This window comes from Indicator indicator, chromosome 29 (genome assembly GCF_027791375.1).
Source record: "Indicator indicator isolate 239-I01 chromosome 29, UM_Iind_1.1, whole genome shotgun sequence".
Taxonomy (NCBI): Eukaryota; Metazoa; Chordata; class Aves; order Piciformes; family Indicatoridae; genus Indicator; species Indicator indicator.
In genome coordinates, this window is record NC_072038.1 from 4,575,507 (window position 1) to 4,602,793 (window position 27,287).

The 27,287-nt window shown below is 58.0% G+C and overlaps 1 protein-coding gene across 1 annotated transcript; it reads right to left on the reverse strand.

Annotated features, from left to right (window-relative positions):
• Window positions 1-5,505: 5,505 nt before the first annotated feature.
• RNF157 (ring finger protein 157) lies at window positions 5,506-27,287 on the reverse strand. Its single transcript, XM_054393795.1, has 19 exons — window positions 27,200-27,287; window positions 21,754-21,872; window positions 18,008-18,096; window positions 17,311-17,457; window positions 16,691-16,808; window positions 16,519-16,585; window positions 16,353-16,396; window positions 15,905-15,952; window positions 15,571-15,642; window positions 14,588-14,747; window positions 13,907-14,019; window positions 13,370-13,608; window positions 13,164-13,272; window positions 12,870-12,981; window positions 12,041-12,237; window positions 11,834-11,899; window positions 11,464-11,512; window positions 9,801-9,911; window positions 5,506-5,552 (listed from the first exon to the last, which is right to left on the reverse strand). Exons 1-19 carry the CDS (start codon window positions 27,285-27,287, stop codon window positions 5,506-5,508), a joined length of 1,995 nt encoding a protein of 664 aa, XP_054249770.1.

Below are 27,287 nucleotides of genomic sequence, written 5' to 3' on the forward strand. Positions count from 1 at the left end.
CGGGGGGGCACGGGACGGGAGGGATGTAAACACGGACACCAGCTGCCCCGATCGCACAAACCGCGTTGTTATCCCCCCAAAATAAGGCCGAGGGCAAACGACAGCTTGGTGAGATGCTTGGTCCCCGTGTCACCAAACCCTGTGCCCGCAGTGAGGGAGAGCCCAGCAACGTTCGTTGCAGCGGACGGGGGGAGGGGCGAGGGAAGGAGAGGAATTAAAATACTAATTAAAATGAAATTATATTAACACCCTCGCCCCCGCAGCCACACACACACCCTTGCGATCCTGCCGCCCCTGACAGCCAGCCGAGTCCCAGCCCCCCTGCCGAACTCTCAGCAGTGCTGAGCAGGGGTGGGGGCTGTCCCACCGCTCTCCCCATCAGCCCACCGCCTTCTCCCCTCCGTTGCTGTCTCTTACCCCGTCCCGACGATGTCCCCCAACTCCCAAAGTTCACGAGAGAGCAGGAAGCTTCTGGAAAAAGATGGTGGAGACAAAAAAACAAAAATAAAAAGATGAGGGGAAATCCCACAACACAGTAAAACCTCCCAAAAGAGCTCGGAGGGGGGCTGTGGAGGTGAGGGGGGATCGATGCTGTGCCCGCTGGGGTCAGCGCTGGCCCCCCGAGCCGAGCAGAGACGCCGTGATTTGCCGCAGCCCCGGCGCTGCCGTTAAGTAGCTGCTCCACCGGCTTCTCGCGCTGCCATGACGACGCCCCGCCCCGTCAACAGCTTCCGGCTACCCTATTGGCCAGCGCGCTGCCATGGAGAGCCGCAGGGACCCGCCCCCTTGGGGCTGCCAGTTGGCGGCTGGGGACGGCGTACCCGCAAGGATGGCGCACGGCGAGCCCCCGGCGTGGGGGATATCGAGCTCCTGGCAAGGGGAACAGTGAGCTCCCGGCATAGGGACAGCGACCCCACTGGTATGGGGCACAGCGAACCCCCGGCGTGGGGTACAGCGACCTCCCGGCATGGGAATCAGCGACCCCCTCGACATGGGGGCAGCCCCATCCATGCACGGGGACAGCAACCCCCAGTACGGGGAACCGCAATCCCCCGCCTGGGGTACAGCGGGGTGTGGGACCCGGGGTGTTGTGATGAGGAGGCAGGACCACACCGGACACCAAACCCAGCTTCAGCAACACCAGCAAACCCCAAACCTGTGTCCTTAAAATCAGTCACAGAATGGTTTGGAAGGGACCCTCGGAGGTCATCTTGTGTAACCTCCCTGCAGCGAGCAGGGACATCTTTCAGTACCTGAAGAGGAGTACAGGAGAGCTGGAGAGAGACTTTTATTTGTAAGAGCCTGTGGTGATAGGACAAGAGGCAATGGTTGAAACTAGAGCAAGGCAGATTTAGATTGGACATTAGGAAGAAGTTCTTCACTGTGGGGGTGGTGAGACACTGGAACAGGTTGCTCAGAGAAGTTGTGGACCCCCTCACCTCCAGAAGTGTTTAAGACCAGACTGGATGAGGCTTTGAGCAACCTGCTCCAGTGGGAGGTGTCCCTGCCCATGGCAGAGGGGCTGAAACTAGATGATCTTTAAGGTCCTTTCCAACTCAAGTCATTCTATGTTCTTTAATTAGATGAGGTTGCTGAGGGCCCCATCAAGCTTGACCCTGAATGTCTCCAGGGATAGGGCCTCCACCACTTCCCTGGGCAACATGTTCCAGTGTTCCAGTACCCTCACAGTAAAGAACTTCTTCCTCATGTCCAATCTAAACCTACCCTACTCTAGTTTCAAACTGTTGCATCTTGTCCTATTGCTAAATGCCCTTGGAAACAGGCCCTCTCCAGCTTGCTTGTAGGACCCCTTCAGATATTGAAAGTGTCTCTTTGCTTGTGCCTCTATCCAGTGGTAGCAGGCTGGGACTGGGTGTGGAGGAGGAAGAAGGCAACTTCCACGGGAGCAGAAGTTTCTATCTTGCTTTTCAGCAGATTGATAGCTAGAAAACAACCCCAAAGCTCATTTCTCTGCCCTTCTAACATGTTAGCTCCTTCAGGAGTAGGACCAGCCCCTGGAAAAACACACCCAAGAGCAGTGAGAGCTCAAGGGCTTTCCTGGACAGCCTGGGACAAAGGACATTTACCGTGAGCTTTGGATGAGGTGCTTAGGGACGTGGTCACAGTGTACAGGGAAATGTTAGGTTATAGGCTCATAGAATGGTTTGGGTTGGAAGGGACCTTAAAGATCATCCAGTTCTAACCATCACACTAGGTACAGGGCCACCTTCCACTAAACAAGGCTGCTTGAGGCCCTGCCCAACCTGGCCAGGCAGGGGGCAACCTGCTCCAGTGTCTCACCACCCTCACTGTGAAGACTTTCTTCCATAACATTCCTAATTATGGTTGGACTTGATGATCTTAAGGTCCTTTCCAACCAAGCAGTTCTATGACTTCAGGCCTCAAGTCTCCCATTCCTATCACCCTCTTGGCAGGGTCTGGCTGTCTGCAAGCCCTCTCCCTGCAGTTGAAAGGTGCTTCCTCCACTTCCATGTAGCAGCCCCCTCCATTAAAAATAAAATTAACCCCCCCTTACATTCCTCCTTACCTTCAGGGCACTGGCTCCCAGCATGAGTTTTCTTCCACAGCACTGGAAGGGTTTCTCCTGTGTGGGCACCCAACTCCTCAATGTTCCTCCTCCTCTTCAAGAAAAGTCTCTTCTAGGTATCCTTGTGCATCCCAGCTGTGCCATAGGCCACAAAGCCTGTGCCATCTGCCTGGCCATGCCAGGGAGATGCCACTACCTCAGGCCAGACTCATCCTGCAGAGGTTTTGTTTGCATCTTCACCTTTCTCCATCCTGGCAGGATTGAGGATGGTTGAGTAATATGGTTTGGAAGGGACCTTGGGGAGAGTTTCAGGAGATTTGAAGCAGCTGGGCTGGTATTGGAGAGGTGCCTGGATGATGGGTGGGATGCTCCCAGCCCTAAAAGGTTTTCCACCCACAGAGCCCAATGCCCTCCCCTTGTAAGCTTAAAATGACTCTGGACACTTTGTCAATGTAAGATACCCTTTATTAAACATACTCTGAAAATCCAAAACATGCTCAAAGCAAAGTCATAAAGCAGCAATCTGGTTTCCTTCCTTAAATCCCTGATGGGGGTGGAGCTCTGGAACCAGGGGGCTGCCCATGAGACAAGGGGTTGCTGCCTTTCACCCCACACTGCTGGCATTGGAGGCTTTTGCCCACCCTTTGTCCCTTCTGGGTGGCCTAGGGTGGCACTGGTCTCACCCATGCCCCAATTCTCTCTCTCCTATGCCATGGTGGAGGATTTCTTTGCTCACACTCAGGCAGCAGCACATCACTCAGCTGCAGCACCCTCCCAGCTCCCATGGTCTTCACCAGCAGCTGTGGTCCCTCTTGAACAAGCAGCAGGTGCCTGCACACAGCCACCCTATGAGCTTTGCTTGGCCATTCCTGCAGCCTCGGGGGACACACAGGCTTAGGGAAGCCAGAAAACCTTCCTGGTCACCTCCCAGAACTCTCCTGAGCAAGGACCTGCCTGTTCTGCCCTGACCTGGTGGCAGCCAGAAGCACAGCCTCAGCCATATGCCATGGTGCTGCCAGGCCTGGAGAGCTCTCATCGTCCCCTTCAAACCACAAGGAAGGTTGGACTTTGGTAGATGAACCACCCTGGAGCATCAGCTCAAGCTTCCCTCCCCTGCCCATGCTGGAAGGTGAGGGGAGCAGCTAGCCTCCTGGGGGCCCCCTGGTCTTCTCAGCTCGACATGACAGTGAACCCCCAAAGCTCTCCCTGCGCCTGGTGCTCCTCAGGGCTGGGACACCCAAAGCTGGGCGTTACCCCCACCCCCTGGCAGCATGCCCCTGAGTGGGGCACAAGGCTTGCTGCCACCACTCTGGCTCTCTCTGCTGTCAGGGGGTGTCAGTTCACAGATGTCACCCCACGTCAAGCACCCATGTTCCCATGGAGGAATGTGGGAGCACTGAGCAATGGGAGTCATGGGGGGGTGGAGGGAGCCATGGGATGGAAAACACTGACTCCCTTCCTTCTCCAACAGGACTCACACCAGGGCCACCTAGCAAGCAGCTACCATGGCCCTGGCTGTGACCAGGTGGAAGAAACATTTCCTGGCCCAAAAAAGGGCTTTATGCCCCTTTAGGAGCCATGGCCATTGAGGATGGGCAGTGGGGACCTGCTCCTGGCACTCACCCCACAGCCACTGTGAGACATTGTTTTCACTGCACGAACTTCTCTGTCCTACCATAGCTCTGAAATGTGGTTTTCTCCTGCAAGGAGGAGATGCCTTTGCTATCACATCTGTGTCAAGGGATGTCCCTGGGCTCATGCTGGAGAAAACAAAGTAGGGGGAAAAGGAGGGCTCAGCCCCCACCTCCCTGGGCTGTCCCAACCAGCTACAGAGCTTGGTAGATTAGGATGCTGGCTCTGATGCTCCTCAAAGTGGCTTCTGACTGTCCCTGATGCTCTCTGGAGCTGAGACTAACCTCTGCCAACAGCCCCAAGGTCTGTGACTGCATCCCTACCGCACTGGTGTCCCTCTGTGCCTGTCCCCTGCAGCAAACCCTGCTTACACTGTCAGCCCAGTGCTGGCCAGAGAAATGGGGATGGAGGGGTGGGGATGGAGGGGTTGTGGGCAGCTCCCACACCCTCATCCACCCCCTGCTACAAAGTGCAACGGAGAGGGCAGGGTGGGTGGGACAGGAGGTGACACTTTTGGCACTTGGTCCAGAGAGAGGGCACAGCCCCGAGCCCCCAGCTCACAGTGGGGTGGAAGACAGTGAGGTTAAATTAGTGATACCCCAGGGACTGGCGATTTGGGCAGGGGGTAGCAAGTCCCCTGCCCACCCCTGCAACCCCATTCTACCCCCTTGGGAAAAGCAACCTCCTGAGCTTGCCCAAGGGCCCGCTTGCTACCCAGGAGAAGAGCAGAGTGGGGAGGGGGGCTGGGGGTCTATGGGGACACCACCACCAGCAGTGCAGTAATGAGGACACCCTATGGCACGGCAGGGACATGGGCCAGCAGACCTGGGAAGGCCCAGACCCTGTGGAGGTCACTGGCTCACACACCAAGGATGCCAATGCCAACACTCAACACACACTACTGGCCACCCCCCTCCCATCACTCCCCTCTGGCTAAGTCCCAGGCCCCCCCTTTGTAGGGCATCCTATCTGCTCTGCATGCTGGAGGAAAGGAGCCCAGGAATGTAAGGGCTGGGGACAGGAGGAGACCCCAGCCTGTCCCTGTGAAGGCAGGAGGATGGGAAGGTGATGATGGGGGGGCTCCAAAGTGACATGGCTTTTGTCCCCCCCTCTGCACAGGTGGGTGGGGAGGGGGTTACCATCTTGTCTTTTGAAAATCAGTCCTGCTGCAGCCGAGGGGAGGGGGTGGAGATGCCCACAGTGCCCAGACACCAGGGTCCCTCCAGGTGGGCAAGGGGGTGTGTACCCCCACCGAGGCTGAGCCCTCACACGGGCAGGGCAGCCGCTGCCTGCTCCAGGTCTCAGGTGCTGGGGGGGTGCTGGGGTCAGGGTGCCTGCTGCAGCAGCACGTTGTTGTTGGCTGCCTCTGGGCCTGGGGGAGAAAACAGGGGGTTAGGGGCTCCCAAAGCCCACTGGTGTGCTTGGTTCATCTTCCCACGGGGGATGTAATTCAGTCTCCCCACATAACACCCACCTGCCCTGCCCCCCTTGGGATTTTGGCTGCAGCAAGGGCTGTTGGTACCTGCACTTACCTCTGTGGGGCTGGGGACCCCCTCAAAAGCCCCAATCCTGGGGAATGCCAAGGGGCACACGGGAAGCACCGCGCACCAGGGCTGGCTTTCAGTAACTCAGATGGAAGGGGCTGGCCTCTGCCCCCCATGCCCACCGAGAAGGCACATGCAGATGCCCTGTGTGGGCTGCAGGGATGTCACCCTGGCCAGGACCCCAAGGGGACCAGCAGCACTGCTGGGGTGGAGGCACCGACCTCCCGGGTGACGTGGCGCGAGGCGGGCGCAGGCTCTGGGGGTCTCATACCTATTCCTCAATGTTAATGGGGCAGGAGTCCGGCCCGGCAGCTGCGTGGCAGGAGAGACCAGAAGGCACATGGTGAAGGCAAGAGCAGAGCTGGCAGTGGGAGTGGGGGGCATGCACCCGAGGGAGCAAACAGGGGTGGCTGTGGAGGACTTGGGGCCTCGCCCCCTGCCCGTGGGGCCAGGGCACGGCCGGGGAGCTGCCGGTGGGCTCGGTGTGAGGGGGCTGTCATGCGAGGTGCCCCCAGGGTTTTCAGGGGTGGGCATGCTTTTGGCTGGGGGAAAATGGGTCCCTGCATGTCTTCAATTCAGACAGCCCCCTCCAGCTGGGGGCAGGGTGATGGGCAGAGCTCAGGACGTGCCTGCCCGTGGCTTGTGTCCCACCACCCAAACCATCAGAGGGTGTGTGGTGCCTGTAGGAAGGGGGTGCACCCCTACAGCTGGGCAGCTGCTCCCACCAGTGATGCTAAGCCCCGTGTCCAGACTGGGTGACAGCTCTGAGTCTGGAGGGGTGGGGGGCATACCAAGGGCACCCCAAGGCCAAGGCCAAAGTACTGAGGCTTCCTCAGAAAGGGAGCAACACAACCCTGCTGCCTGCTGATTTACAGGAGCTGACAGCTGCCGTTCCAACTGGCTTTGCATGGAGAGCTCAGGCTGGAGAGCAAGGCACGTTTGGTCTGCAGCTCCCCGAGGGAACAGACAATTAATCGTCATACACCCCCCTCACACATCCCCCCTTCCCCCAAAATCCCACAAAGAGCTCAATATTGCAGAAGTCACAGCAGTGCTCTGGTGTAGAGACCCAGCATAGCTCAGCACACCCTTGGAGCCTGCCAAAGCGTGGGGCTGAAGGCAGCAGGACACAGTCCAGCCCCACAGCAGGGACATGGCCCTGTGCCCACCTGCCCTGTCTCCCCTTGGGTTGCAGGATGGGGCTGCCCACCACTGTCAGCCACCATCAGAGCTGCCCTGTACAGAGAGCTCCCAGAGAGCACCGTGGTGAAACCCAACCAGCTCACCCAGCCCACTGCAGTATCACTTACAGCTCCCATCATCCACTGGCTTAAACCAGCCAAAGCCCTCGGGGGATTTCAGGTCTTCTGCCACCTCTGACCCTCCCCACCTTGCTTCCAGCCTTTTTGCAGGTGTCATCCCCCAATTTCTCTTCCCACTGTTACTCCTCCTTTCCTGGCAAACACCGTGGCTGCGGCCAGAGGAAGTTCTGAGCCCCAGGGACAGTCCCTGCAACCCACACCACACCCTGGGACCCCCTTGAGGACAAGGGTCTGTGGGTTTTATTTGAACACGAGTCCTAAAATCCCTGGGATGTGGCTTTTCATCTCCTCCCAAAGCCCTTTCCCACCAGATTGAATTCTGCACAGATATCACACCAGCGCTGGGGAGCAGCAAACCTTTCTGCTCTGAGGAACCACATCCTGCACCTTCATCCGCTGCAGAGAAGGCAAAAACTCAAGCCATGGGGCTGGGCACAGCAAAACCTCCCCATGAGAGAAATTGAGGGAGGAGGAATAGTTATAATAATATAACCTCTGACTTGCAAGACAACAGCAGCTGGCTCCAAAGAAAAAATTCAGCCTGTTCTTACTGGGCCTATGGATGTGGTGACATCCAGCCCTGCAAGAAGCCTCTGCCAAAAAAAGGACTTTTTCAGTGCATGCAAACCAGCCCTGCCACTGCCACCCAGCACCACCAGTGCCAAATGGTCTCCATTGCAAAGTGGCCCAGTCCTGATAGCAGGTGGCTGATGGGGGAGCAGATGGGGCCAGGGAAGGAGGGACCTGCCCTGAGTCCAATGAACAAAACCAACACTGCAAAACACTGAGTGCAAGCAGGACATGACCAACCAGACATTACAGCAGGGACACCTTCCACCAGACCAGGTTGCTCAAGGCCTCATCCAACCTGGCCTTGAACACTTCCAGGCATGGGGCATCCACAACCTCCCTGGGCAACCTGTTCCAGTGTCTCACCACCCTCACTGGAAAGAACTTCTTCCTCATCTCCAGTCTAAATCTGCTTTATTCCAGCTCAAAGCCATTGCTCCTTGTCCTGTCACTGCAAGCCCTCGTTAAAAGTCCCTCCCTGGCTTTCTCGTAGGCTCCCTTTGGGTACTGGAGTTATTCATCCCTGGAGTCATTCCTTCTGGCCTGTCAGCCCCAAAGCTCCCACTCTGCACCTCCTCATCCCCCACAAGCAGCAGCCCTCTGCTCTTCCCAGCGGTGCCAGGGCCAGATGCCCCTTTCATGCCCAGGGCTCCAAGCAGCGCAGCCTCAGGACGCACGGACAGACGTGGTGGCCAAAGGATGCAGAGCACATCCTTGGCCCAGGGGCCAGATTCTGCACCCCAGCCCAGGCAGGGGATGAGGCCATGGCACTCTTCACAGCAGAGCAAGGATGTGACCCCATGCTGGGGGCATTTGGGCTGCAAAGCTCCCCCTTCCTCATCCTCCCTCTGGTACAACCGAGGAGGACACAGTCAGGGATGGCTTTGGCCAGTGTCACAGCCAGAGGATGCTTTGCCAGGACTTCCAGCAAAGGCATGAGTGCTTCTAGGCACCCCCCTAGCCTCCTCCTCAGCCCCCCCAGGGTGGTGAGGCTCTGCCAGCTGCTGCTGGAGGGTGATGGAGGGGACATGGGGCATTTGTGGCAGGCACCTGTTTCTCCCCGAGAGCCTCAGCTGAGTTTCTTCGGTGCAGAAACTGCTAGATCACCTGCAGGAACAGGTGGTGCAGCAGGAGAGAAAGCTTTCCCAGAGGGGAAGAGGGGAAGAAAGGATTTCTCCTCCCTCTGGTGGGTTTCGCCCACACTTTCGTCACCAGCACCTGCTGCAGGTCTGAGACTGCCACAAATTCAGCTGAAGGGACAAGGCAGGGGCAGAGTTGCTTTCAGCTTATCCACAAATGTATTGATGGAGACACTCAGAGAGCTTTGTCTTGGCTTTTTGCTGCCCATTTTCCCCCACCACAGGCTGATGAAGAGGAGCCTGCAGCACTGGGCAAGGTCTCCAGCCCACTGCCTCCCTTGCCTGTGCAGGGACCAGGGGCCACCAATACATTTGTCACCTTTGGGCAACTCTGGGCAAGGAGGAGGGACACAAGCATGGGTTGAGAAAACCGTGTTGGCACAGAGTGAACATGAACTTCCACATGGAGAGAAGAGCCTGGGAGGGAGGAAGAGGAGAAAAAAGGGATGGATGAACAGAAAAAAAAGGGTGGGAGGAACAGAAGTGGAAGGAGGGTGGAACAGAAAACATGAAGACATGGGCAAGAGGGATGAACTCTGGGGCTCTGCAGAAGGGCAGCTTGACCTGACATGCCCCAACTCCTTGGTCTTGGAGGAAGAGGATGGGGAGGCAGGCAGCCCCAGCCATAAGGCTGGACTGGCTGCAGCTCACATCCCAATCCAACATACTGCTGTGCCCACCCCAAGTCTGGACCGGGCTACAGTCATGCCACACAACAGCCTTCAGAGAGAGGGCTCATGCCCTCAAAGGTGCCAGCAGCCCCCTGGCCAAGGGACAAACGTCCCAGCAAAGCAAGAGACATGCCAGCAGAGACAGGTCACCCTGAGCCATGGGTGCTGGCTGGTGACGTGCCTGGTGCCCAGCCCCACAGCAGGATGTGTGGCAGGGTGCAGCGAGGACAATCTGGTGGCGCTGGGGTCGGGGACAATGATGACGGTGATGATGTCAGGAGAGGAAGGATGGATGCAGAGGGCTGGGGTGATGCAGGGGAGGGTGGCACTGTCCCCGCCCACCCCAAGTTCATGTTCAGCAGACGGCCACTCACCAGGTAAGCAGGCCTCAGAGCACAGCTTATTGTCCAGCGCCCTCACGTGTGCGATGCCCAAGTCATTGTTATTGTCACACCTCAGACCGAGGAGGGCGCCTGTCCTCGGGCCTGGAAGGGAGTTAAGGCAGTTAACGCCGCGCCTCGGCGCCGGGGCTTTGCCTTTTCACTGCTGGCCTGGGGCACTGCTGGCTCTGCTCCTCTCTCCCTCCCCACCCTCTTTCACAAAAAACCCCAAACAAACCAACCAACCAAAAAAAACCAACAAAACCAACCCCAAACGATACAGATAAAAACGATAGACCTAGGGGGGAGCGGGTGGAGAGCGGACAATAACGCCTGGGCAGTCTCCAAGCTGCCCCTGTCCTTGCAAAACAGCAACGATGCAGCGCTGGGCACTGGCACACGTGAACCTGCGCTGGCACACGTGAACCTGCTCCTCCACCACCAGGCCTGGGGTGCAGCCAAACCTTCCCCCTGGCACGGCGGGGCGGTCCCCGGGTGGCAGAGCCAGGCTGGGCTGGCACCTGCCACCTCCCACCGGAGCCTCTCGGGCGCTGACAGTGCCTGCCTCAGAGACGTGGGGATGCCAGGAGGAGGCAGCAACTGGATGCGTGGGGGCAAAAGAAGCTGTAGCCAAGCTTTGCAGGGCAGGGATGGAGGCTTTTGGGGCTTGAGGAAGGTAACTCTGCTTCTTAGCATCACCTGGAGGACAGAACAGCCCCAGGCTGTTCCCTGCGTCCATCAGACGCAGGTGGCTAAACCGCAGGAGGGCTGCTCCCAGGAGCCCCTCTGAGAACGGGCACAGGACTGTGTCCTAAGGAGAAAGCCTGTCCTGCTCCCAGAGTTGTTGGGGTGCCCATGGACGTCCACCACAGCCCCCAGTTGCTCCCCAGCTGTCATCCATCAGAAAGAGCCTCCCCACAAGGCACAGGTCGTGATTTAGGGATGAGTGTTCCTGCTTTCCAGCTTGGCTGAGCATCCAGATTGGATGGGAGAACAATTTTGACGTATTTTTTGCTAAGCAGAGACTTGCAAACATGGAAGGGGCACACTGGGGGCCTCCTGTCACCCGAAAGAAACCCAAGGTGGCTGATGGCACACGGGTGACCATGTCTCTCCTTGGCTATGTGAGCACCAGGGAGGAGAGTGAGAGGAGCCCTCAACGTGCACATGTTGGCTTGGGAAAGCACATTGACCAGGGGCCACAACAACTGAGGGAAGGATCCCAAAGGGAAGAGTATTACAGCCCCCCTCCTATGGGAACCAGCCCAGGCAGGAGTCCCTAAGGGAGAGACTTTCACAGACTCAAGGAAAGACCTCCATGGTGAAAGGAAAACCATAGAGAAGCCTTTTTCTTACTTGGCCCATTGGAAACACCATCAGGTCCTGCACACCAGCCACTGGTGGCTCTGCACCCCACTCACTGGGGTCCCCATGGCTGGCTTCCCCACACCCACTGCTGCTCAACCCTCCCACGGATGACCCCACTGTGACAGATGCTTTCCCAGCCCCAGTGACCACAGAGTCACCCAGAGCTCTCCTCAACAGCAGCTGGCAGGCAGGGGAGCTGGGGACAGCACAGCATCTGACACTGGCTCGGCTGCCCACTGGTGACACCGAACTGAGAGCAAGGGGACAACAACAGCCTGGGGCCTTTTACCGTCTTCCTGCGTGGGAGAGGCGTCCTCATCCTCCAGCACCTCGTTGCCCTGTGGCACAGGTGAGAGGCAGCCAGGGTTAGCCCCACAGCACCGTGCCAGGAGCTGCCCCCACATCCCTTTAGGACAATGTCCCTAGCCCCAGGGGTGTCTGTGGACCAGGAAGTGGATCCTGGATGGGGCACATCCTCACCACCCCATCAGGCCCCAGGGCAGCCCCACAGGGACATGGATGCCTGGGCAGCCCCTTCCCAGCCCAGCCATGGGGGAATGTGGTGCTGTCCCCTCCAGGCACCTGGAGCTGGTCACAAGGGGTGCCCCTGCCAGGCTGGGGGGCAGCAGGTGTGGCAGCCCTGCTGGGGGGGTGGTTACCTCTGCATCGTGCTCCTCTGCCGAGATGCTGACGAAGTTCAGGTCCGGGGACTCCACAGGCGTCGACTGCAGGGAGGGGGGAAAGAGGGAAGAGAAATCAAATAAACAAAGAGTGGTGCCAGCAGGTTTGGAGCAGAAACCACATGCCAGGGAGAAGCTCTCCACCTGGGGGTGGTGGGCACCACCACCAATGCTCCAGGTCCCTACCTCTCCTTCAGAGGCTGTGGCACTGGCAGCCACAGGCGAGGGGAGCATGTCCCCTTCCTCCTCCTCCTCCTCCTCTGTGCCAGGAGCAACGTAGGAGCCAGACATGGAGGACACAGTGTCGGTGCTGAGCTGGGAGTGCTGGCTCTGGGAGGAGGCCATGGACATGACGGACTGAGCCAGGCTGCTGCTGACGGGCTCTGGGGGAGAGCAGGGGCTGAGCAGGGCTGCTGGACACCCCCAGTGCACTGGGTCAGTCACCCCCACAGCACCAGCTGACTGCCAAAGGGGCTAATGAGGAGGTGCAGGGCACAGAACAAGGACCAGCCACATGTCATGGAGGTGTGCTGGGTGGAAAGCAGCAGCTTGCAGCTTGACATTTCTGTGTCTGTGGGGTGATGAAGCAGGGGGGAAATTGTTGCCCCCATGCTCTCATCTCCAGGTCTGTGGGGTGATGAAGCAGGGGGGAAATTGTTGCCCCCATGCTCTCATCTCTGGGTCTGTGGGGTGATGAAGCAGGGGTGCTTGGTGCCCCCATGCTCTCATCTCTGGGTCTGTGGGGTGATGAAACAGGGGTGCTTGGTGCCCCCACATCCCCATCTCTGTGTGCACAGGGCTATGAAGCAGAGGCAATCACTGCCTTCACACCCCCCCTTCTCCAGGTCTCTGGGTGACAAAGCAGAAGTGACACCTAGAGTCTTCATGCAGCATCCATGGCAGAGTGGGAAGGGGCCATGCCAAGCTACTCCACACCCCCTCTGCCACAGGACAAGGCAAGAGCAAGTCCTGCTCTCCTGCCTTGCCAAGGCCAGTGACCCCCACCATGTCCTACCTTCTGGGGATGAGATGGTAGAGGAGAGAGGGGTCCCAGTGCAGGAGGACTGGTCGATGGCTCCAGAGGATGACAGGGTGAGGTTTTCACTCTCTGGTGTTGCACCACATTCCTGGAAGAAGAGCCCAGGGGGAGGGATGAATGGGGGACATTCAGCAGGGAAGGATCCGTCTCCCCTGGGCATCCTTATGGATGGAGGAAGAGCCAAGCAGGGGCAAACACCAGCTAGATCCTCTGGTCCCAAGCCTCCATGAGTTGTTCTGCCCCCTCAGCACCATGCTTCGGAGTGCTCACCTCCTCGCACCGTCCAGGGGATCTCCTCCTGGAGACCCTCAGCTCCGACTCAGTGCAGGACTTCTCATCCTCCTCTTCGGGCAGGATGGAGGAGTTCTGTGAGACAGACCTGCCCAGAGGGGGCAAAGCAGAGAGCTTCACCCCTGCCCACAGCCTCCAGCCCCCCCAAAACCCCTCCAGACCCCTGTGCCCACCCCAGGACTCACTTGGAGAGGCTCTTCTTCAGCTTGAGCCCTGGAGGACCACAGTCAGGGAGACGCTCGAGGGGTGAGAGGGCCCTCAGTGGGGGCAGGGGGCCCTCGCTGCCGTAGGAGGGCAGGGTCCCTGCTCCCGGGGGGTCCCCCAGTGCTCGCAGGGGCAGGGCAGCCGGGGAGGGCGTCAGCGGCCCGTTGAGGGCCTCCAGCAGCGACACCACCTCATAACCTGGGGGGATGTTCTCCGAGGACTGGGGAGAGATAGGGTGAGGGTCACTCCCAGACCACTCCGTTGCCCCCCATTCCCACCTCTGCTCCTAAGAGGATCAGGACACCTCAGGGAAGAGGCTAACCCCCAGAGAACAAACTACCTGCCCAAGGAAAGCCCCAGATCTTTCCACCCAGCTGAAAGCCCTTTTGTTTGCAGAGCCAAACTTGCATTTCTTTGGCAAGACGAATTTGCATTAACTAAGTACCCGCCGGCCCTGGCCACAGCCCCGGCCCCGGGCTGCTCCTCCCGCAGCCCCACACCTCCCTGGCCCAACAGACCGAATGCTCCTCGGAGTCGGAGGTCTGCGAGGCGATGATGGGGTTGAAGCTGGTGGGTGAGAGGGGCCCCAGCTTCTTCCTCATGGCTCGGATTTGAAGCAAGGCTCGGAAAGCTGCGGCAGCAGGGAGGATGAAGGAAGGAAGGAAGGGGGTGAAAACTGGGTGCCGAAAGGAGACATGCACCCCTAAAGCACCACCCTGCTTCCCTTGCACCTGGGGCTGGAGGCACCCAAACACCCGAGGAGATGCCAGCCCTTGCCTAGAGATTTCAGTCACCCCCTTAGAGGTGCCAGCCTGCTCCCAGAGATGCCTGTCACCCCTTCAAAGATGTCAGCTACCCTTCTAGAGGTGTCAGCCCCCTCCTGGAGATGCCATCTCCCTCCCAGAGGTGTCAGCCCCCTCCCAGAGGTACCATCCACCCTCTTAGAGGTGCCAGGCACCCTCCCAGAGGTACCGTCCACCCTTCTAGAGGTGCCAGGCACCCTCCCAGAGGTGCCACCCGCCCTCCTCGAGATACCATCCACCCTCCTCGGGGTGCTAGCCCCCTCCCAGATATACCACCCACCCTCCCAGAGGTGCCACCCAGCCTCCCGGAGATGCCACCCAGTCTCCCGGAGATGCCATCCCCCCCGTCCCGGAGGTGCCCGCCATGCCCCCGGGGTGGCGGTGCCCGTCCCTTACGCAGCCTGCAGATGGGGCAGTTGCTGGCCTGGTAGCGCAGGGTGTCGGCGCAGGTGTTGCAGAGGCAGAGGTGGCGGCAGGGCAGGATCAGGGTGTCGCGGACGTCCGACAGGCACACCACGCACTCCGCGCTGTTGTCGCTCACCTCGTCCTCCGCCACCTGCCCCCGGGGCACGCAGGGGAGCTGCTCAGCCTCAGAGGCCCCACCCCCCGTGTGGCGCAAGGGTGGGATGCCCTAAAACAGCAGCTGGGCACCCTGCGGGGTCCTGCCTGTGCCCCTGGGCTGCCTGCTCTTGAAGTACTCCCCCCAAGGACTTTATCCCTGGGAGATGGTGGTGCCAGGCACCCTCTGGGGGGATGCATCCATCACCCAGCTCCTGCTGGGGGTCAGGAGGGAGGGGACAGATTCTGTTCAGAGGTACAGTGGATATAAGCTACAACACAGGAGGTTCCACCTCAACATCAGGAGGAACTTCTTCACTGTGAGGCTCACAGAGCACTGGAACAGGCTGCCCAAAGAAGTTGTGGAGTCTCCTTCTCTGGAGACTCTCAAAACCCATCTGGATGTGTTCCTGTGTGACCTGTGCTGGATTCTATGGTCCTGCTCTGGCAGGGGGGTTGGACTTGATGATCTCCAGAGGTCCCTTCCAACCCCTAACACCCTGTGAGCCTATTATATACAGAGCTGGGGAGGCATGTCCTATGCTTCCAGCCTCTGACCCCCTCCTGAGCCAGAAAGATCCATCCCAAGGGACCACAAAGGACTTGGGGAGGAAAGGGAAGGGGGGGTGAAAGGCTCAATTATTCATCTTTCTGTCTCTAGCAGCTTTGATGCCAAAGCAAAGTCCCCCCCAAACCCATGCATGCCCCTGGCAGTTCTGTGCCATGCTGCAGACTTTTGCCTTGAACATTTTTTAGTGGCCAGACCTGTGCTGGGTAGGGGAAGGGCCCAGGGGCTGATGCTGGGGGATGGAATCAGGTACCTTGGAGTCCTGTGTGTTGTACTTGTTCTCAATGCCATAGATCTCCTGTAGAAGGTAGCTCACACCATCCACCTGCAGCCCCACAGGGAGGGGGTGAGGAGCAGAGACATCCCCCCTCAGTTGTTGTGGCTCCCAGCCCCCTCCAGTGCCCACAGAGCCTCCTTGCATCAGTGCACTCAAAACTACCCTCAAGAAGCTCCCCGTGAAGCAGGAGCAGGGGGCAAGGGCTGCTGCCCACACTGGGGTTTGCTGCTGCCCAACAGCCTCCCACCACCCTCCCCTGGGATGTGCAGGGCAGTAGCTGCCACTGCCTCAGGGCCACCCAGACACTCACCACTTGCTTCTGCTTGAGGGGTTTCACACAGAAGGTGCCATCGCTGTGCTGCAGGGAGGAGAGCACTCAGGTGGGCACCATGGCTGAGCAGCCCAGGGTCTGCCATGCTCGAGCCACCCACCCTGGAGCTGGAACCACTCCCACCTTGCTCCCACAGCCCATTTATCAGCAATTTTGGCTGATCCCCAGCACCCCAGTACCAGGCAGGTGTGGGGTGTTGCACACAACATAAGGCTGGAGACTTGCTAGAGCAAGGAAGGTGGAGTTGAGATCAAACACCTCAAAAGTGGGTGCTGAAAATCAGGGGAGAGTCCCAGAATTTCAGGAGCAGCCCCAAAACAACTCCAGCCCAGCAGCACTAACACAAGCCCTGTGGGGTTTCTCCAGGCTCTTTCACCCAGTGGGTGAGGGGGCAGGAGGGGAAGGACAGCCCCAGGCTGGCACTTACCTTCTCAAAGGTGGCCAGCAGCACATGGCAGTGCCCAATGTGTTCTGCAAGACACAAAGGGATGGGCAGGACTCAGGGGATGGGCAGCAAGAAGAAGCAAAAGGCCTCTGCCTGGTTGGTGCCAAGAACTGGGCCAGCCCAACCCAGCAAGGAGCCCCCTCCTCACCCTCTCCTTCATCCACCACAGCTTGCACCACCATGGGGTACACCTCCCGGTCCATGTCAAAGCCCAGCTGGAGAGAGACAGGAGGAGAGGCTTGGTGAGATGGAGCAAGTCTGCAGGCTTCACCCCACTTCCCTAACTGTTCCCAGCTCCAGGGCTGATGCCTGGGACCCACCTCCTCCTCGCTCCATTCAGAGGGGTCGACGGTGTGGGAGGGCACACAGAACTGCTGGCACACCCCCCGCTTGTAGTGCACTGTCTCCGACTGCAGGCTGTTGTCCCTGGGGATGTAGCTGTCCCGTGCAGAGAGGACAGAGTCAGGGTGTCCCTATGCTCCTCCCGGTCCCCCAGCCTCATGGCCTGGGAGAGAAGAGGTCACCTCTCCCCTCCCCTCCGTGCCCAGATGGCTCTCGGGACTAAGGCAAGAAGTCCTTTAAAGGGCAAAAATAACCTCAGGGCAGCCAAGGTGGGACAGGAGGGGACAGGGACAACCCCACAGGCAACCTGGCAGGGACCAGAAGGGGCAATGGTTTCTTCTGGTCTCTGATCTGACCTGGAGGCAATTAAGAAGGAGCAGGATAGGATGGGGAAAGGGGGTGGTGGGGACTGGCAGGGACTTGGTGGTGGCACTTTGGAGAGGAAGCCTCCTCCACCCTCAGTTCCACCAGCAGCTGCCTTGTGCCCTGAGGAGAGGAGATGCTCTGGGGAAGAGAAGTGCCATGCCCAGCAGCAGAGTCCCACACCCTGGCCAGGGGGACAGGCCAAGCTTGGAGGGACAGGGCAGGGGCTCCTCACCTTGCCACCCCATTGTGGAACTCCTCGGTGGCTTGGTAGTAGATGGTTATGGCCACGCGGGTGTCCGTGTCGAAGGTGAACTCCACATTGTAGTGCACCTTGGCTTTGCTGACCTCTTCCCCCGGGGTCTTCACCTCCTCTGAGCACCTGGTGAGCACAGAAGGTCTGGGAGGTCAGCAGCCCTCAGGGACAGCTTCAGGTGTCCCAAGACCATCCCCGAGCAGAGGCAGCTCCCCCGGTGCGAGGTTCCTCTCAGCACCGATGGCCCCCAAAGGGCTGTCCCCACCTCCAGGGGACACTGAGGCACGTCAGGAGAGTCTGGCAGGCTCGAGGTCACGTCTGCAGCCCGGGAAGTGCTGCAGGCAGATTTCAGCCTATGCCCAAATCTCCCAGCCCAGCCACCGTCCCCAGCCTCCCTCCAGCAAAGCCTTTGGAAGGTGGGGGAGGAAGAAAAAGCCAAAGCACTTCAAAGGCAGCTCTAAGCTCCTTAAATCCCGCAGTGGAGCCAGCGCAGGCGGTGCCAGCCTGCGGGCAGGGGCACATTTGGACAGCAGAGGCTCATCCCCTCTCTCTCCACCCACACCGAGGTGACAGCAGCCCCGTGCTCAGCAGCCCCTGGGAGCAACCAGCCCGACCCTTCCCTCCCTGTGGCTCACAGCCATGGGGCCTGGCCCCACCGTCTCCCCCCAGGACTCACTTGACCAGGCGCAGGGTGTCCTTGCGGATGTTGATTAAGCTCCTGAGGGTCTTCACAGGTTCCTGAGGAGGTGGAGCAGCGTAAGGGAACTAGGACGAGAGAGACACCAGTGAAGGCAGACGCATGCAGGGGGGGTATGGTGGCCACAGGCTTTGTCCCCAGAGCCCCAGTGCCCTGCACTCAACCTGACACCCTGTATGATGCAGGGAGCTGGGCCCTGGGCTGTGTCTCCAGATGGGTGGTGAGCAATCCACAGCTCACAAGAGCCAAAGGGCTTGGGAGAGGGAAGAGGTGCCCAAGCCAGGTTGCATGGGTCCCTTTGTTCCCCTGTGCTGCCCCTAGCCTGGATGGGGGCCATTTGGGGATGGCGAGGCACTTGCTGCACCCTGCTACCGAGGAGACAAGACTGAAGCGCAGATGGCACTTGGGAGATGCCCTGTGGGGAGCCAGGTGCCCATTTCCCATGTCCCTGGCGCCCTCCCGTGGAAAACCATCATCACCTTCCTTGTCCCCAAAGCCATCACCTCCCCTGTCCTCAGAGCCATCATCACCTTCCTTGACCCCAAGGCCATCGAAACTTCCCCCTGTTCCCAAAGCCTTCATCACCTCCCCATGCCCAAAGCCTCCGTCAGCCAGCATGGTTGGGGGATTTTGAAGATGAATCCACCTTGGAATTGCTTCCCACTCCCTCTCCCCTGGGAGCAGAAAAGGGCAGCTGAGTCATTAATCTGCTGTTAATAAGCTGTTTAACCACCAGCACTAAGCTGGCACCTGCGGAATCATCTCTTGCAGCTGGAAAGAAGCAAGTCAGAAAAGACCTCGAGGCTGGAGCTGAGCCGTGTCACGACATGCCATACCACATTGTGACACATCCAAATCAACGAAGCAATCCTGCCTGGCTCATTTGCACCTTGCCCAGCCGAGCCATACCCAAACCAGGCTGTGCTCACCCCAGCAGGACCCCAGCAACACTCAGGGGTGGGTGGGATGGAGGAGGAAAGGGGACCCTGGGTGCAGCCCCGGGGGCCGTTGGGCTGAGCAGGAGGGGGAAGTGCCGCAGGCAAATTTCTTGTTGTAGAAGCAGCTTTGCCGTCTCGGTTGGGCTCTTTTCACACCCACGGCTGGGCCCTTTCCAGGGGAGGTTGGGGGGGGGGGGAGGCGAGGGTTGAACGAAATGTTGCAAGCCGCATTTGCACATCAGAAAGGGGCTGTTTGAAGGACTTTTTGCAGCTCCTCAATTTAAATCGAGTGGAAAAAATCAACAGAAAAAAAACCAAACCAAAACAAAACCAACAAACCCTTCCCTGCAACCGTTAGATAATTAAAAACACTGCCCAAGCATCCGTAGTGACATTCAGTCCAGGCTGGCTGCTGCTAAAGTGAAAATAAAAAACAGACACACAAAAAACTCCAAACAAACAAACAAAACCCCCCAAACAAACAAGCAAAAAACCCCACAAGAAACAAACCCTAAAAAGCCTCAAAACAGTCTTTCTTGTGTGGTTTTTTTTTTTTTTTTTTGCTACATGCAGACCCAGACAGGTCTGCAAAGGCACATTCCAACAGTCCTTGGCTTCCCTGCAACACCTCATGTTTCTCCAGGTGCCCCAAGTAGCTTCTTGGCCCCTGCAGAGGTGTTCCAGCATGGTGGCAGCTATTTAAACCTGCACCACCCTTCCCAGCCCCTCAGGAACCAGTCCCAAGCTGGAAATTCCAGATTATCCCGTATCCATGGAGGGGAGAGTCTGCACAGCCTCTGGGTGCTTTGCACATAGCTCAGCCAAGGCACTTAGCTCAGAAAGGACTTGGGACACAATTTTGTGAGAGCTCCTGGCCCTCAGCACCCTGAGAACCCAAAATAAATCCTCCACCAAAAAGCACTGCCCATCTCCAACCTTCCCAGCCCCAGCTCTCCCAGCGTGCCTAAAGGTGAAACCATTGCAGCCAAGCAGCATCAGGGCAGGTCTTGGAGGTAGCATCAGAGATGCCCAAGTGGTGTCTTGGCACCAGCTTGGACCATAAACAACAGGAGTCCTCCCTGAGCCCCCCCAAAACTGGCCTGACCCAAGAGCCCAGCCCCCAAACAGTCCCTGCTCCCCAGGGAGCTGGGTCCTTGGTCACAGCTCAGCAGCCCAGAGCCCAGCAGTGCAGTTTGGTTTTCCAGGCTGCACTCCTCCCCTCTGCTGTTCCTTCCCTTCCCTGCTGCTTCTGCTCTCAGAGCTCTGATGGGGACTGCTCACTGGACAGTTTAAAGGCCTTTACTGTAATCAGGAGGAGTTCTCAGCCCTCTCTGCTGGAGACACAACCCCAGTGATGACTTTTCACTTTCTGGGGAAGCACAGATGATCCAGAGAAGGGCACTGGCTTTGCTCACCCAATGCTCACAAGCTTTGGAGCTGCTCCTGGCCCTTAGCTCTGCTGGGATCCCCACTCTGGCACAGCCCAGGGTGGCAGGGCAGGGCTAGCCAGGGGCAGGCCAGGGCTGAAGGATCAGACCATTCTGCCTAAATGCTGCTGAAGCAAATTCAAGCAGGAAACACAAACTGGGAGGGCAGCAGCCTCACCAGCCCAACACCAAGCAGATGGCATTGGAGAGCTGGGCTGTTAGCATCAAGCAAGTTCAGCTCCACTCAATGGAATAAACTGGCCCAGTTTCAACTGAAAAACTTTGGTGCCTTAATTCCTGGGTCCCATCTGGGCTGCACACAGCCCTCACCATATCCTTTTTTTTTTTTTTTAACTCTTTTTTTCCAAGAGTTTGGTTGAGTAATTTTGCCTGCTCCTGTCCAAGCTACTCTGCCCCATACCAGCACTGCTCCCAGTATGGTCCCCATCCCATTCCATCTGGGCTGGGAGATGGAAAGAGGCAAAGCAGCTCTCAGAGAGGGAGCAAGAGAACAGCAGCTGGGCTAAATCAGCCCCATCACACCTCACCTGATGTTTTTAGTTGGTGAGTTTGTGAGCAGCCTTTGCAGGGCAGGAGATAAGTGCAGGTCTGATGACCAGCAGCACAGATGCTGCAGAGAGCAGAACCCAGCTCAGCCCTCACACAGTCACCCAGCTCCTTCCCAACCACCTGCAAACCTGCTCACCCCTTACAGCCCAAGTTTGGCAGTGAGGTGAGAGATGCAGCGCTGAGACCCAGGCTGGTCCCCAGTGGAGGACAGGCTGCAGCAAGTAGTCAAGTCTTATATTAGACAGCAGAGAATCCACTCAGCCTATCATAGGTGTGCTTGGCTCTGCCCTTGGTGGGTGACAGCCAGCAACCTTATACCATGACCCTTTCATACCCCCATGACACACACACAATCATAGAAGGGGTTTGGTTGGAAAAGACCTCGAAGATCATTGAGTCCAACCATTGACCTAACACCACCATGGCCACTAAACCATGTCCCAGTGGGCAGTGTCTACACAGGTTATGAACACCTCCAGGGATGGTGACTCCACCACCTCCCTGGGCAGCCTTTTCCAGTGCCTGACCACTCTTTCAATACAGATTTTTTTTTTTTTTCCCTAACATCCAACCTAAACATGCCCTGGCACAGCTTGAGACCATTCCCTCTCATCCTGTCACTTGTCACTAGGCAGATGAGGCCGACCCCCACCTCACTCCAACCTCCTTTTAGGGAGTTGTACAACACAAAGTCCCTGCTCAGCCTCCACTTTGGGAAGGGGCATGCCTGGGACTCAGGTGCATCCCTCAGCCCCACGTCCCCTCCAGCCCCGCTCCCCCCAGTGCCCACCACCACGGGCCGGTTCCCCAGGAAGTTGAGGTCGCTGTTCTCGCCGAAGAGGTAACCCTCAGGGTGGGTGGAGTCGAACTTCTCACCGCCCATGATGAAGTGGTTGGCAAAGTAGCTCCCTGGAAAGAAAACAGAGGCTGCCTGAGCCGGGGGAGGGGGAGGGCAGGCTGCGGGTGGGTGATGGAGTGGCACGGAGCCACCGGATCGATGGCTTAGAGGTGGATTTGTCCCCAGGGTCACCTTGCTGGGAGCCTTTCAGGTTGAGCTCCCCCCAAGCAAGCAGAGGTGAAGGAGGAGCTGGCCAAGAAGTGACCCTTCCTGACTGCCTTCTGCCTGCCTGCCTTGTCCTGCCCATTTCATGCCCACAGTCCTGGTCCTGCCTGCCCACCACCATGGCCTGGGCAGAGAGAACTGGCACGGGGAGAGGCTGCTGCAGGTGTCCAGCCCCATGGCTGCTGCTCCATCCAGTGGGATTTAACAGGAGCAGAGTCACACCTAGGGGCTTCAGCTACCTCTGCTTTTGCCTGCTCCCTTTTTCCTGCCTGAAAAATCCCTGCGAGCTCCAGCCCAGCCTGAGCCACCCAAGGTCACCCTGACCTTCAGCCGTCTCCATGCTGGCAGGGGTGGCCAAATCCTCTGTGAGCAGGAAGGGGAGATGGCTCCCGGGGTGGCAGAGCAGGAGAGCAGTGCTGATATTTTATGGTGCATAAACACCAGAGAATTCCCAGCTGGCTCCTGCACCCCCACAGACACTGCTGGGAAGGGGCAGCATGGACCAGGCACACAGCCCTCAGGACAAGCAGGGCTGCTCCTGCCCAAAATCCTGTGCCATGGACCTTGTGCGCCACTCACAGCAGCGTGTCCACACACACCTGCCCAGCTGCTCCTGGGAGGGTGGGCAAAGCACAACTGAATTGAGTTCTGGCAGTTCTCAGCCTGCAGCCTTCCCTAGGAAGGGCAGAAGGGAGGATTTTGAGGGGCTACAAACACTTTGGAAGATCAGCAACCCCTCCAGAAATTGCTCCACATGGCTCTGATGAACACCAGGCAATCACCAGTGTCCCTTCTTCCCTTGCAGGGCAAAGCATGAAGCCAGGACATTGGCAGGTCCCATCCCAAAGTCTGGGAGCAGCCCCCAAGTCAAGCACTTCTCAACTACAAGATTTTCCTCCCAGCCCAGACAGGAGTTGACTGGTGCTTGCTCCTTGTCCATGAGATCTGGGGACAAGAAGATCAGGACCTGTCCTGGAGGTGGGAAAGTGAAGGGGAAGGAGAGGCAAACCCCAGGGATGGCCTGGGGTGAGCAGAAGCACCAGGAGTCAGGAGAGGCTTCAGGTGGAGCATGGACACTGCACCCTGTGTCCTGCTGGCAACACTGACTGGGTCCAGCTTGCAAAAACCCCAAAGCCATCAGCACAGAGTCATCCACAACCCTTTGGGGACACCCTGAAACCAAACCCTTGGGGTCTGCAGATAAAAGGAGCTCAAGACAGAGCTGCAGCCCTGCTTGTGGAGACACGAGTCGGAGCTTGCAGTTACCTCCCTACAGATGCGGTGACTGCCCGGGGCTGGATCAGCCCTTAATGCTGCATTTAAAACCCCAAACTGAGCTCAAAGCTCAGAGGGGAAGGAGGAGCAGGGAGCTAAGAGTGGGGCAGGAGGGCTGAGCAGGGCTGCAGAGCTTCAGGGCTGGCCCTGCTGCAGAGGGATGCCCGGATGCTGCGTGCCCATTAGCAAGCGTCGACCATCAATTATTGATGCCTGCTGCTTTCTGGTCCCATTTTCCATGTACATAATTTATAGGCAGCTCCCCAGGGAAGGACGTGGCCATGTTAGGAAAAAAAAAAAAAAAAAGAAAGAAAAAAAAACCCCAAACCATGAGCAAAGTGCCTTCAGAGCTGCCTGCAGCAGCACAGCTCAGGAAGAATGGGGCCATCCAGAGCTTTTCCTGGCAAGAACTTGGGGTAAGAAGCAGGAGATGGTAAAAAGTGGTATTTAAATCTGCAGAAAAGTTGCCCCCCAGCACATGAAAAAAAAAAAAAAAATGGAGCACAGGCTCTCTGCAGTGGCCTCAGTTGCAGTTTGGTGGGTTTCATAGAATGGGCAGAGCAGCCTAGGACCCCACTGCTGTCATCCCATCTCCCTGTCAAAGGTTGGGAGCACCCTTGGGTGCTGCAGGCTCCCAGGGCAGCCTGTGCATGGCCCAGGGACTTCAGCTCCCCCTTTGCAACAGGCAGCACTGGACCTGTTCATCCTCCCAGGGAAGGGCCTCCAAAACCCTTGAGTTGTGTTGGGCTCTGCCAGGGCAGCACCAGCATGGCAAAGCCCAGGGCACTGGCAGGAGTGTGCCAGACCCCCTAAGGGCATAGCTGGGTGACAGAGGAGGAAAGCACCTTTCCAGCCACAACCACCTTATTATAGGCTAATCTAACACCTACTGCCAGGGAAGGAGATCCCAGCAAGGATGATCACATCCCTGGGGGAAAGCTGGGATTCATGGGTTCTTAAACTTCAGAGGCCTGGCAAAAGTGTGGGAAGGACTGAGCAGAGTTGCTGCTACTGCAGAGGAGGAACAAACCAAAACTGCCTGAGGATGCTGGCAAACCAAGTGTGTCCTGCACGTGGGACATATCCAGCACCAGCCAGGATGCTGTTAGCTCCTTCTCTCCGTGAGTGCCAGGGATGCCACCTTGCCCAAATATCCTGAGAAGGGCAATGACCCTATGGGCACAAATCCTAGTGTGTGCTGTGGCCATGCCCGTGGCTCTGGCACATGTCCTGCATCATCTCCCAAGCCAAGGCTGGGTCTGTCTCAGCTCTGGCAATGCAGTTACTGGCTTTCAAGTGTCAGAGCCCAGCAGCATCACAGCCCTGCTCTCCAAAGCATCTAAACCAGATCATTCTCAGCCCATGCACATGCTCCCAGCCAGGGCACGATGGGTTCTGTACAGCCTGAGGTCATCCCACTGGGTGGCCATGGCATGGTGCTGGCACAGGGACACCCCCTGGCAGTGGGTGCTGGCACATGGTGCTGCAAAGGGCATGGCACTGTCTGGAAGAAGCCTGAGCTGGTTGCAAGGCCCTGGGTGCCTCTGCCCTGGGGTGTCCTGCCTGGTGAGCTGGCACTCTGCAGCTTATTTAATTCTGTGCTCTAAAGCAGACAGCCAGAGCCAGCCAGAGGCAAAGCCAAACCCTATTCATGATGCTGCTGCGTCAGCCCTCACCTGCTGCCACCCCAGCAGCCCCCCTGGCCTGCTCTCTGTGCCACAGCAGTGCCACCACAGTGGGGTTGTGCCCCCAGGACTGCAGCTGTCACCATCTGGTTAAACCCTTTGCTCCTGTTTCCAAATAGGGCTCCGCTCCTAGTCCCCCCCTCCTGTGTGCTTCAGGGGAGCTGGGTACCAGATTCAGCCAGAGACAGGAGCTGGAAGCTGGGGACTTGCTCCAACAGCCATCCCACTAGCCAGGTAGTGGGGTCCAAAACCAGCCCCCACTTGCTCTCCTTCCCATTGCCTTTGCCAGCACGAGATCAGAGCCATTGAAGAAAATTCCAGCCTTTGCTTCAAAGCCTGGCTTAACTAATCCCATTCACACCCTGCCTGGAGCGAGTGGGACCCCAGGGAGGGCAGGGGAGATGTTCCTTCAGAACAAGACAGGGCTGTCCTCTCCCAGGAGGCTGCAATGGCCATCCTGAGCGAGCCTGCAGTCAAACAGCCAAAGCCACATCTGCAGAGAGAGGGAAATGCCCCAAGGTCCCACGAGATCCTCCCAGAGCCACCTTTCCAAAGCCAGTGGCTGTTTCCAGGAGGCACTGAAGGTGAGAGAAGTGCTGCTGCCATGGAGGAATCAGCTCAGCTGCCCAGCACGTCATTCCTCTCCTGCTGGCAGCACTGAAGGCAAATCCCCTCTTGGATTAAAAGTAAACCAGCCATAATCTCCCACACTCACCAGCCTGCCCTCATCCCAATACAGATGGCTGTGTCACCTGGGCATCTCCTGCCCCAATCCCTAAGGGACCATCCCATCCAGCTCTGCCCAGGCCATGCTGGTGGAACCAGCCCAGCTGAGTGCACTGATCAGCCCCAAATTCTCCCTGCAAGCTGGAGTTAAGCAGCAGCCTGGAGTCCTCTGCCAGCTGAGTTTGGAATTGCTCAGCTGAGTGCATTTGCTTCTGCAGAGCAGGGCACAGGACTGGCACCTCTTCATGCCCAGCTATTTCAAAAGCCCCTAAACAAGAAGCAATTACAAGGCAAAATCCCTTGCTGCACAGAACTGCAGCAGCCCCTGCAGAGGATAAACCCATGGATGAGGCAGTCCAGCTTCAGCTGGCACCAAGGTGACAAAGGCCTTGAAACCATGTAAAAAGGGGGGAACTGGGGGAGCCCTGTAAGAGGACAGGCTGCCAAGGACCAGTCACCCCCACCCCGCAGTGCCCCAGTTCACCAGCACGGACGTGCCACCCATTTCAGGTTAAAATTAAAAAAATAAAGCCAAGCACAGCTCTCCTCAGGGCAAGAGAAGGGTTTATGATGGCTGTAATTCTTCCTAAGGAGGTCTTTATTTGTAATTAGCAAGTAATTTGTCACAGCACTAACGATCCAGGCGTTTACTTTATCCAATTAACTACCAAAATAGTTGCCTATTAATAATATTCAGTGCTGCAAGGATCCTGTGGCGATCCCCACGGTGCTCCTGGCCATCACCCCTCATCGGTATTTCTGCAGCTCCGACACGCTGCCCACCCGAGGGCTGGGCTCCATTCCCTCTCAACACCGTGACCCCCACATGCCCCCCTTCCTCTCCCCCCCAGACACCCCTTCATCCCGGCCCTTCGCAGGGAAAACCGAAGCGCGGAGGGGAGGGACGAATTTTCCAAGGTCATGCACAAGGTTTGAGTCAGGGCCGGGGAAGGAGAGACATCGCCACCGACCTTTGAGCAGGGCAAGGATCTGGGAAAGAAGTCTCCCCAGAGCAGAAGCTGGGGTGCTGCTGTGGGGCAGGGCCCTGGGAAGGAGGAATCCCCTCCAATCCCTCCCACCCCAGCCTCCCTCATCCTCCCGGGAATTTAAACTCAGGCTTTTCCCAAGCAGCCAGCCTCCGGAGCAACCAGCTGCAGCCTTCCCAGCCTGCTGCTACCGGCACGGGTACAAATAATAGCCACAGAAATAATATTAAGAATAAAGTCACATCAACTCAGCCAAGTTTGGGTGCCGGGTTTGGCTGGCAAAGGGGCGCCCGGAGAAGGGGACACCCAGGGGTGACCCCAGCCCTGCCGCACCATACAGACCCAGGGTGCTATATTTTTAGGATGGTCCCTCCCCGGCTGTGTGCGGTGAAGGTTTGCTTTGGGGTGCGTAAGGACGTTCCCGATTGGAGCAAGGTCATGCCCGGTCCCCGTCTCCCCCACCCAGCATCCCAGGATGCGGGATCCCCCCCAGGGGCTCACCGGATTTCGGAGGATATCTGTAGACGGAATTCGCGGGGATATCCACTTCCTCCACCCCTGCGTTTTGCCGGCTGGTCAGAGCCCCCAT

What these genes read in the sequence shown, in the direction of transcription:
- RNF157 (XM_054393795.1), bottom strand. Translation starts at nt 27,287, where the DNA reads ATGGGGGCTCTGACCAGCCGGCAAAACGCAGGGGTGGAGGAAGTGGAT. An exon ending in CTGAAGAAGAGCCTCTCCAA is followed by an intron (nt 13,273 to 13,369) that starts GTGAGTCCTGGG and finishes CCCTCTGGGCAG; the next exon opens with GTCTGTCTCACAGAACTCCT. An exon ending in CCCCTGGACGGTGCGAGGAG is followed by an intron (nt 12,982 to 13,163) that starts GTGAGCACTCCG and finishes CTCTTCTTCCAG; the next exon opens with GAATGTGGTGCAACACCAGA.